At 38.9% G+C, this 11,538-nt stretch overlaps 1 protein-coding gene and 1 long non-coding RNA gene across 2 annotated transcripts; one reads left to right on the top strand and one right to left on the bottom strand.

Annotated features, from left to right (window-relative positions):
- Nucleotides 1–707: 707 nt before the first annotated feature.
- LOC146522309 (uncharacterized) lies at nt 708–8,384 on the bottom strand. The gene is made up of 4 exons (XM_085153725.1): nt 7,781–8,384; nt 4,935–4,970; nt 4,387–4,653; nt 708–3,894 (listed from the first exon to the last, which is right to left on the bottom strand). The coding sequence occupies exons 1-4, from the start codon at nt 7,836–7,838 to the stop codon at nt 3,608–3,610; spliced, it is 648 nt and encodes a 215-aa protein (XP_085009851.1). The 5' UTR covers nt 7,839–8,384; the 3' UTR covers nt 708–3,607.
- A 23-nt stretch (nt 8,385–8,407) lies between these two features.
- On the top strand, nt 8,408–11,052 carry LOC146522308 (uncharacterized). Its single transcript, XR_014873055.1, has 2 exons — nt 8,408–10,763; nt 10,841–11,052. It is a non-coding gene; the product is annotated as an uncharacterized LOC146522308 (long non-coding RNA).
- Nucleotides 11,053–11,538: the final 486 nt, after the last annotated feature.

Here is an 11,538-nt window from a genome sequence, read left to right as displayed (position 1 = left end):
CCATAACCCCTGCCACACTACATAAATGTTATTGATTGACTTTGCGTGTTACTCAGGGAAATATGTATTTGATCCCTAAGCAAACTGTGACTAAATACTTGGTGGAGAAACGGTTGTGGGCAACTGTAAAGTTGACTTCAGGAGACAAAGCACTGACTTGGCCCCCCTTTACATCAACGGGAAGTGTGTGGAGAGGGTCCACACCTTCCGGTTCCTTGGTGTCCTCATCTCTGCTGACATCTCCTGGACAGACAACATCTCAGCGGTTGTCAAGAAGGCCTAACAGCGGCTGCACTTCCTGCAGTCCTCAGGAAGTACAAGCTGAACTCCAACCTGCTGCTGACCTTCTACCGCTCGTCCATTGAGAGCCTGCTAACCTACTGCATCATGGTATGGTACAGCAGCTGCACCAAGGCGGATAGAGTGAGGCTTCAGAGTGTGGTCAAGACAGCACAGAAGATCATCGGCTGCCCTCTCCCCTCCCTGATGGACATTTATTCCTCCCGTTGCCTCAGCAGAGCAGCAAACATTATCAAGGACAGCTCCCACCCTGGTTTCAACATGTTCAGCCTGCCTCCCTCAGGGAAGCGCTACAGGTGCATCAGCACAAAAACCCACAGACTCAAAAACAGTTTCTTCCCCAAAGCCATAACCACCCTGAACTCACACATGCACCGATAACACAGCCCCCCCCCCCCCCCCCCCCAAATGTTTTTTCTTCCCACTTCCTCTATGGACCACTACTGTGCAATACCAATTCTATGTGCAATAACTCAACTGTATATACACAACACTATTTATTACATATTACTTTTTTTTTAAAAAACGGCTTGTATATTTGTACATATATATATATATATATATATATATATATATATATATATATCTTTTTCCCTATGTTAATACTGTCCATATGTATATAGCGCTGCAGAACTGTACCCCCCCCCCCCCCCCCCCAACATGTTTACACTGAGTAGGAGGTGCTCTGTATCTCATTGTACAACTGTATAGTGACAATAAAGGCATTCTATTCTATTCTATTCTATAGGTATGTAGATTGTGGGGGTTGCCATATAGTGCCTTGAATGGCTTGTTTGAGAAAGTCAAGAGAAAATCAAAGAGAAGACAGAGAACCCGCACGCGCTCGTGTGTGCGTGTGGAGCCAAGGAGAGGAGAAGTAGCCGTCTCGCGCATGTTGTCACGGTCAGACACATTAAGGAAGCCTCACGTTTCGGCTGAGCCCAAAAGGGGGATCCGAGAGCTCAGTCAAAATTAAGTTGCTTGTGCGAAGCTTGGCTTTTTGTAGCCGCTAGCCACAACATGTGGTGCTGTAGGCCATCGCCGACAGCGTGGTGGCGGGAAGTCGGAGCAAAAGTTAACCTTGGCTGCACTTTTCTTTAAGACCCATCTCCGTTTCCAGTTGGATTAGGCCGAGTTCGGCCGTTAAGTGAATGTTCGGACAGCAAAGCTAGCTGCCTTGCTGGGAGCTAACGAGTCTCTGCGAGGGCTTTAGCGACCTCACTTAATGTTGCCAGTTACTGGCCTGAGTTTGGGCTCATTCTAAGAAACAAACACAAGAACAAAGTGAGTCAGCGGTGAATAGGGTACGTGTTTTGTTCGGCTGTGTGTGAAAGCGTTGCCGTTGCGTAGCCTGGTGATTTTCCCACGCAGTGTCACACAGAGACAAAGGTATGGTTTCTATTTTCTTTGCTTTTGTGGACCCCAAACTGTATTGCTCACTCCGGCTGCTGTATCTTTGGTCAGCTTAACAGACTAGGATCCCACTGTCGTCTCCTGTTCACTACAGTTACACCTTCAAAGAAGACACTGTATATGATTTCATATCCAAAGGACATTTTTGTTGGGACTGACTAGTAGAAACTGGGACCATTTCCTTATGAACATTGTAAATTGTGTTATATTGGTGATACAGTGTTAATCATTCTAGAGGGGACAGTCAATTGATGTAATCTGGAAACCCTTGGGTTTTAAAGGAGGGTTTCTGTAAGCGCTCTAAGGAGAATTAGTTCCTTTTATTTCTATTATGTTGTTCGTGTTGTGATTTTTGGACCCCTTCTATTGGAGCATAGACAATTCAGGCCAATATTTACTCAACTATATCGGGTCATATTTAAGCATTTTGTTATGATGTAAAATTTGTGTAAATTCTAGTTATAATCTGGATTATTTTATGTTGTAATGTAATATATTATGCTCCATAAATTTGTCCTGTTTTGTTGTGTTGTTTTAAAGTGTTGGTAGGTGTCGTAAAGGTAGTGTGTAGTGGGCCACCATGTGGTGATGAAAGGTGAGGCTAGTACGCAGGGCATGGAGGAAAAGTTTTCTGATCATTGCTGTGACAGTAATTTCAGATATAATATTATAGAAATGTAAATGGAGCTCCTACTGGAGACATTTGTTTTGTACTTTGTGTAGAATAAACAAATGTTTTTCCTTTTTTACATTTTCCTCGTTTTTTGCTACTGAAAGGCATACAAGTACCGTAGTTTTCGGTAAGCTGCTACTTTTTTCCCACACTGTGAACACTGCGGCTTATAATGACGTGTGGCTAATGCATATTTTTTTCATGCGGCCAAAAACATTTTGCCTGGTAACAGTAGACCAATCAAAATGATAAGTAGTATATATACGCTATATATTTTTATCGGTTGTTAAGAGATGTTGTAATGTTGTTTGTGCACTGTTACATAAAAAAACCATAAGCAACGTAATTTGTGTGTTACCGATACGTACGTATACTTAAAGGTAGTCGTGTTACAGGTGCTGTTCGAGGAAAAAAAGCATTTGCAGTATGTATTTTTGTATGTTACGTTTATGTTACCATGTTGATGCTACCTTATGGATGAAATTAAACGTTAAAAATCCTCACGTGTAATATTTCTGTGTAAATATCTCATATTACAAGTGAAACGCATACAGCTTAAAATCCGGTGCGGCCTGTACAAGTACAAAATTGATTTTCTTTCTACAATTAGAGCATGCGGCTTTTAATCAGGTGCGCTCTGTAGTCCGGGATTTACGGTAATCTAACAAAAGCACCAGTCAGAAACCTTACGTCCTGCAGAAGTGGCAAAGAAGGACCAAAGATTGCAGCTACACCATCTATAGCTAGTCTAAACCAAGGGCTTTAAAACAGTGTGGTCACCATAAGATTGCATTGCCCTGATGTTGTGAGCATTCAACATCAGTATACCTCTATTTAGGTTTCCAACAACACATAAGAAGCAATAAGACCAAACTGCCATGCTATGAGTACATCCTTCTTTTAGCTAAGCACAGGACGGTAAAAAGGTCCAAGCTGTATTAATACTGATGTAATACACTTTCCTCCACTCTGTCCTCTTACACAGGTCCATAATGAATATTATCCTTTCAGTGCATACATTTTTTTTGCTCCATTGCATTATGACGCTTTATGTTATTTGTAAATTACTCCTTTCCATTATTTGTTGTGATGTCTCCTTGTTCCGACCACAACAGATTCACAAGAAGACAGAAGACTTCTCATAATAGATACAAATAGAAACATGAAATCAGCAGAGAAAACTTAACACAGTATATTGATAATCATGAGTGAATGTATATTTCAAACTAAATTACTGAACTCACAGGTTATCTCAATGGTGATATCATCACTTTTATCAGTGTAGTAAACTGCGTTTCCTCTTGTTCCTCTGCAGCTGTAGATTCCTCCTTGAGATACTCTGATATCTCTGTTTTGTTGATCTCTGATTTGAAGTTCAGAGGTTGTTTGGGTTCGTCTGAACCACTCATATTTCCATCCATCAGAGCTCTGCACAGAGCAGGTCAGTGCCACACTGCCCCCTACTGGTATGATTGTTGTTCCTGCTGTCAGTGTGGCCCTGGGTTTATCTGCAGTTATGAAAGAGGAAGAAAAATAAATAAATATCTGTGATTCGTTATAACAACATATGAACACTGAAAAACAATACAGTTTATATTTTTATTAGTTGATCTAAGCATAAATGTTTGTCTATTCTCTGTTGAAGGAAACAATGATGCATTAAAATGTCTCTTCCTCATGTTTTGGTTTAGATAACAGAAACATCTTCACTTTAAACTTCATGAAGCTTTTGATGTTTCTTCTTTTCCTTTAGAAATGTAATTAAATTTAATTTTATCCATAATTGCTGTTGTTAAAACTCACACACCTGCTAATGATAAATTACAGAGTCTGTCAGTATTGTAGCACTGACTTTACTGTGAACGAAGTAACAGGTACAGTGATCTTAGTTAAAGTTCAAGTTTTAGTGACAAATTTAATTAAATGTTCTCAATTTTATAATTCAGTTGAGTATTTGAACAGGGATCATACATTCGTGCTGTCGTTCACTGAAGACTTACCTAATACAGTTATAGAGACAGTATTACTGTTCTTTATATAATTTGAGCTCACCAAGCTACCAGAGCACTGATATTCACCACTGTCACGTGTAGATATAATTTCTAATCTGTAGTCTTTGTCTGTGTCGTAGGACACAAATTCTCGACCGTCCTTCTTGATTTCGTAATACCAGTCAGTGTCTTCTCCTTCATTCATGTCACATTTGAAGGTAACAAACTCTCCAATGAAAAAACTGGACCAGCTGGGTTCAATAGTTAACACAGCATCTAGAATCCAACACAACCACAAAGTTAACAATCTGAAACACTTTTATGCACAAAACAATCTGTGACAGTACGTTCATACACTGTTCATATATTGTTCATATATATATTTTACTATTCAAAACACAAACTGTGTTTATATTCATAAAATTATAAATTAGTGATGAACAATGAAATAAAAACAACAATGTGAAGTGCTTAAGACTGATAAAGCAGTTAAGATGAATCTTTACTGAATAAATAAAAAAGAAAGAACACAAGAAAAAGTAAAACTTTTCAGTCACCTTGAACATGTCCAGTGCAGAGTAGCGTACAGAGCACTACAATAAAGAAAAAAATGGTGAGAAAGTGACTGGACTTCTTTAGGTTTCCTGAAGGTGTTTTCATATCTTTTCCAAGAAGCTTCTTCAGTTTTAAAACCAAATGGTGGAGAATCCCAGTTATTTAAACCCTAGTGGTGGTATCCACTAGTTCCACTATCCACTAGAAGGCTGTTAACTCAATATTGATCCTGTGCCTCATCACATGAGCCAAGGTGTGAACAACAGTGTCATGGGTCATTATCACTGGAGGTTTTTACTTTTCTTTCTTTTTTTTAAAATCTTGTCCTGTCTGAAACTCTTTGCAATGAGAAATATGATCTGAATAAATTTTTGTGTCAAACACAGCTATAAATTTTCTCCAGGCTCCAGAATTACTGAGCCTTTTTTTCCCTGGTGCAAGTCCCTACTACTAGATTTACTAGCCTGCGCAAATTTGCGTAAATTCCCCTGACCCTAAAACCTCTTGGCACCCCGCTGAGATTTTCACAGGTCTTCAGCTCCATTGTTCTCCTACTTTTGTTGTGCAAACACACCCTCCCCCAACCATGAGAGATTCAGGTCTTTCCTTCCCTGCAAGGCTACTTTCCTTCCTTACCTGCAGCGTAGAATACACCATGGTAGTTCTTGTCAATCCTTGTCACTACATTGCATGGCTGTCCATAAAAATATATACATAGAGTTGTACATATATTTATATAGCAACACCTTACATAATATGCATAAAGTCTAGTTATAGACACACATATACATATATATATATATACATATATATATATATATATATATATATACATATATATATATATATATATATAATACATATATATATATATATATATATATATAATACATATATATATATATATATATATAATACATATATATATATATATATATATATATAATACATATATAATACATATATAATATATATATATATATAATACATATATAATATATATATATATATATATATATATAATACACACATATATATATATATATATATATATATATATATATATATATATATATATATATATATACGTTCTCTGCCAGCCTCTCTCCCTTCTGACCGCGTGTCCCTGTCATCAAATCGAAGGTGTTGTATAATTGAAATAAATCTATCTCGGGGCATTGTCTCTTTGATTACTGGCACCAAAAATCTTTCTGACCAGCAATCTGCAATGGCACCAACTGGACACATGATTGCTCTCACAAACAAGATTGAAATGAATGCCATCAGTTCATGAACTGACAAATTCCAGTCTGGCTCTGTTCTGCGGGCTTGATATACCGTACACTCTCTGATGGTCTGCAGCATTCCCACTTCTAACAGGCAAAGGAAGCTTTGGAGCACACTTGTAATCTTACGCTGTCGGAAGATAAACAAATAGAGAATGGAAACTTTACATGAACCTCACTCTAAATGGGTTTATATAAATATCATATCTACTATGGCAGTGACAAACCTTAGCAGATGCTGTGGGTCCAGCTTGTGCAGTGAAGCACGAGCGATTTGCTACTGCACTGGTCATTCCAATGTCCTCCTCAACCCACACAGTGCCATCGTTTGCCGTGTGGCTCTGGCTGGGCTTCCCACTACCACGAGGCATGTTGGGTTCTTGTTCCGTCTCCTTTTCAGATTCTTCTGAGGAGGTATCAGTGGCCTGCTGGACAAATGAAACCTCCCCTCCATCAGAATCTGCTTCGTCCATTTCCTGAAGTAAGGCCTTTTGAGCGGGGAGGTTCTTCCTGTGTGGCAGTGATACGAAAGCCATCCTGATGTGCATTCTCAGAAATGCGAACAAGAAATGATTCTCCCGCCTGGGTCGGTCTGCTTTTATGCACAACACTGTGCTGTAGTCAAGCAATGCCACTTCCTCACATACACAGTGACAATGAGAGTCAAGGAAGGTGTGAATGTGTGTCTTTTATATTTGCAAGTCAGTCAATGTGTGGGATATTTTGTATAGATACCGCAGGCATTTCTGAAAGTTGTAACACAGAGGTTTGGCCTGACTTGGATCTGAGCAACTCTGAGTGAGCAAATGCAAATGTGCCAGGCCTCAAGGATAATGGGTGGTTTGCACAACAAAAGCTGGAGGAGAAATGAGCTGACGACCTGTGAAAATCTCTGCAGGGGTGATTAACACCTCGGGACTTGCACCAGAAAATAAAAAAGCCAGTAATTCTAGTGGGTGTTGGGTTTAGGGAAGTTACGCACATTTGCACAGGTTTAGTAAACCTAGTGTTTGTTAATCCTGTCCTTTCTGGAAGTCTTTGCAATCAGAAATACAATCTGAATAAACACATACAATACAAATACATTTTCTACGGGCTCCTCTGGTTCATATGTTTATCTGTTTATTTCTTCATATCTATTTGTGTTCTTTCAGCAATAACATTATATGTAGCAGCACCTGGAACATAAAAATATGACAATGCACAGATACATTGATAAAAAATCTTAATGTGAGTGTTGGGTCTGAGTCTTAGTCAAGAAATGTACTTGATAATGAAGGTGGGAAGCCGCAATAACAGGCAGACAGAGATGGATAAATTCATCAAATTATCACTGACGGAGAAACAAACCTTTCTTAGATAAACTAAACCAGCTCCACTCTGATCTGAGTCAGTGCACTAAAATCTAATCCAGTCTACAGACAACCATGTTGGTAACAAACATGAAAATCCTCTGATCACATGACCTGAAATGGTACAAATGACTGATGCTCTGTTCTTCTTACTAAAACATGTTTATGGATCAGTATGAATCAAACAATAGGAGTCAGTGATGTACTCACAGAATAGGCCCAGCTCACAGAGCAAAGTGGCTCCCATCCTCACATCCAGCAGTGACATGTCTGAAAACTTCTACAACTTTCTGTAAAGAGAGAGAGTGAAGCAGCAGCACAGCAGATACCAAAGAGCTGTGAAGAGAACAAAGATTTTTTCAACTTCTTCTCTCTGCTTCCTTCCTTTTTCACAGAACTAACACTCTTTAACAAGATCTGACCACAGCATGACGTGTTTATACTCTTTTATATTTATTTCAATTTTCATCTCTCCAGGGTGTACCCCAGCTCTCATCCTAAAACAGCTTTGATAGGCTCCAAATCATCTGAGACGCTCAACTTTATAAACAATTAAGAAAATAGATTCATAGAAGAATAAAGTTTTAACTGATGCTGATAAACAGAGATGTCAATATAAAACTAAAAATACATCTGAACTGACAAAGCTGAGCTTGACTCATTTAAAGTATTTCATTACACTAATGCAGATTTTTTTAACATGAAATTGTGGTTTGCTGATAAATTCACCCACATGTCGTGAGCAAGCTCAAGCTAAACAGAAATAGTGTCGTTAACCAGAAGTGGGCGTGAGGCAAGAGGAAGTCCTGCCCCCTCTCTCAGATTATATCTCAGTTACTTTAAAAGGTTATGGTGATGTCAGCTGGGCTGAGTTGCTGAGGCTCATGGGTAATGGTTTTGAAATCAAATAAACTTTAAACATGTGACAAAGGTGTAAGTGTGGCATGCTGAACTTCAATGCCACATCAGTGCCACAGTTTCACACTTTGTACTTTATACTTTACAGAAGAAGAGGAAGAAAATGCAAAAAAACCCCCAAATAAAAGGTACAATGTCGCTTCACCTGCAGTTACACCTATTTACTTGTATTTATATTTATTTATTACTATTATTTTTAAATGGGTAACTACTATACACAGATCACAGCCACTTAGCAGTGGGTGTTTCCCCTTTTCACACTCTGGAAACCTTTTAAGAGACATCTGTAATGGAAACTTACATGCCTGTAAGTTTCCATTGCATACACATGTAATGTGAGTATACTGAGTTACTATTTCAGCTGTGTGGTCATTACTCATTTGTAAAGCTACTTGTGTGCTAGCGACTGTATATTAGCATGTGTTTGCTAACTTGCTATGATCAATAATGCTAGTTAACTGAAGGTGATGTTTATGTTTAATTTAGGCAACCTTAAGATTTATGTTTTTGCTGGTTGTCATGAAAACTAAGTTTCAATTAGTACATTATGTATGTTCAGTGAATGAGAAGGTAATTATCTGTTTTGTGTCTATTTAGTTTTACAAAAAGAAAAGAAAAAGGAGAGAAATGAAAATGAATAAGGGATACCATGTATAAGAAGCCTTAGTAACATGGCCTGTAAACTGGAGATGCAGATCGAAGTAAAGAAGAATCTCAGTTCGAAGCATTCTCTTCTTCTCATTCTGTTCACTGTCTGTCAAACTGGATAAGCTAAATCACACCCACATCTAGTGAGGACAGAACGCTCATGTTGTCTTCACCTCAGTTTCACAAGAGATACCACAGAGTGAGATTTACACAGCACTTTTCTAGTTTTAATGACTGTTAAAAAGTTAAAACTACAAGCCACATTTAAAAAGCAGTTTATACTGTACAATTTAAGTACTTCAAATTTCACAGCAATTCTATGATCACCAGATAACCTGAGATGCACCTTCCTATTTTTATGCAGTACAATATAGGATACAGATAGAGCTGGGCGATAGAACGATAACGAAATAACTTTTTCTCGATAGAAAAGTTAAACTATTGTGATAGGCCTCATCTCTCTTGTCCTCTTAAAAAAAATGAATAGCCAATTCAAATTAACTAGCGCAGAGCCGAACCAATCACAGCCGCAGCGTCACGTCACGTGACTTGTTACGTACAGCACAAATGCCAAGCCGCACATGTGTATTTGTTTGGGAAGCAGCCAGCCGCCGTGCCACCCGGGTAATGGAGGAAATGAGTGTGCTGACTAGAGAAAAATCAACCGAGAGCGTGACCGAAGGTTACCGAAGAGAAAACAGATGATGGTTCCAACGTCGGAGAGATTGTCGAACGGAAGAGCCATAGAAGTTCCGTAGTGTGGAGGTATTTCAGCTATTTCAAGTCTGACAAAAAACAGAGTAGCGCGCACTGTAAATTGTGCCGAAAGCAAGTCTGGAAATACAATAAAGCGGTGCATGCTCAATCTCTGACTGGAAGCGCTAATTCGTCATTTGGCTTTTGTCAGACTAAAGTAACTGTTAAAACAGTTTGAAAAGCTAAGCTATACAACAAGGAAAGATTGAGAATTTCCTTTTAGTTCTCAGTTTATTTGATATTGACAAAAGTTAGTCAATTTTGTCTGTTCTTCTGTAAAACAAACTAAGATTTATTTTTAGAATTAATATTTTGTTTTTAAGTGGAATTGACAATTTAGTAGTCTGTTTTTTTTTGTTCTATTTTGAAACTTAAACGCTTTAGCGGCTGCCTTTTGTGTAGTTTGCAGTATTTGCCTTTATTTATCTGAAAAAGTCTCATGTTCCTTAAGTACATCTACCCTGTTGAACTTATTATGGGAAATAAATATTTAAATCAAAACAAGCTGCTGATTATTTCACATTTTACTTGTGAGCAACGGCACATTTAAATCTTACAAATATAGTTATTTGGCTTATATCGTGATATATATCGTTATCGCCTGAAATGAAAAAAACATATCGTGATATGAAAAAACTGTCATGGTCGGACGGTCCTTCCTGGGGGCGACCTGCCTGTGTGTGTGTCTCTCTCTCTCTCTCTCTCTCTCTCTCTCTCTCTCTCTCTCTCTCTCTCCTCCTCCCCTACCCAGTGGCTGACACACCTGCACCTAATTTGCCACCCAGCTGTCACTGATCATCCTTCGTTGTGGGCTGAGGTATTTAACTGTGTGTCCAGATGGCAGTCGACGCTGGATTGTACTGGAAGCTCGGTAGTGAAGTGTTTGTTGACTTGTAGCTTAGCCTTAGCCGGCTAGCCCCCTCACTTGGTGTTTTTGCTCATTTGTAGGAGGAAAAGATACAGAGCTGGAGGTTGACGAGAAGGAGCCCACGGGGTTAAGCTGTTGGAGGAGAACACACACTTGGATGTCACTTTGGGAACTCACCTGCACACCACTGGGAGTTTGGAGAAGATCACCGTTGGACTTTGCACTTCACTTTGTGTTTTGAAACTGTTTTTTGGGCACTATAAATAAACGCACTGTGTACTTTGCACCCAGAGCTCCGCGACTGAGTCTGCATTTTTCCATTATCCGTGACAAAAATCTTATATCGCCCAGCTCTAGATACAGATGAGCTAAACAGCTTCTGTTGAGGAGCTAAATAAAGGCATTTTATAACTTAGTTAAGCAGAGGCTGAAACACAGTTGATAATGTATCTCAAACTGCCTGGATCAGTCATATCAGATAAGTGCTACATTTAGAGTTTTGCAGCAGATAAATTCTTTGCTGTTTTTTTTTTTCTTGCTTTTGGCAGAAAAGGAAGTCTTTGACATGCAGGAGTATACTGAGTATTAACAGGACAAGTTTGTCTAATCTAGCTTCTGGGGACATGCAGTGACTATGTATGCATCCCAAGTGTTTGCATAGAAGGTCCCGAGTTGTACTGTCCCATGTCTTACGGTGTGTTTACACCGAACGCGCTAGACGTGAACAAAACGCGCTAGACACCCTTAATTTGACGCGTGCATATTCGCACCTCGATGC

The sequence above is a fragment of the Neolamprologus multifasciatus genome, chromosome 3 (assembly GCF_963576455.1).
Source record: "Neolamprologus multifasciatus chromosome 3, fNeoMul1.2, whole genome shotgun sequence".
Taxonomy (NCBI): Eukaryota; Metazoa; Chordata; class Actinopteri; order Cichliformes; family Cichlidae; genus Neolamprologus; species Neolamprologus multifasciatus.
The sequence above is the reverse complement of the archived record's forward strand: the minus strand, read 5'-3'. Positions and strand labels throughout refer to the sequence as shown.

Excerpts from the sequence above, each read along its gene's own strand:
- LOC146522309 (XM_085153725.1), bottom strand. The coding sequence starts at position 7,838 with ATGTCACTGCTGGATGTGAGGATGGGAGCCACTTTGCTCTGTGAGCTG. Across the intron at positions 4,971-7,780 it reads CTGTGAGCTGGGCCTATTCT|TGCTCTGTACGCTACTCTGC; the intron begins GTGAGTACATCA and ends TCTTTATTGTAG. Across the intron at positions 4,654-4,934 it reads CTGCACTGGACATGTTCAAG|ATGCTGTGTTAACTATTGAA; the intron begins GTGACTGAAAAG and ends GTTGGATTCTAG.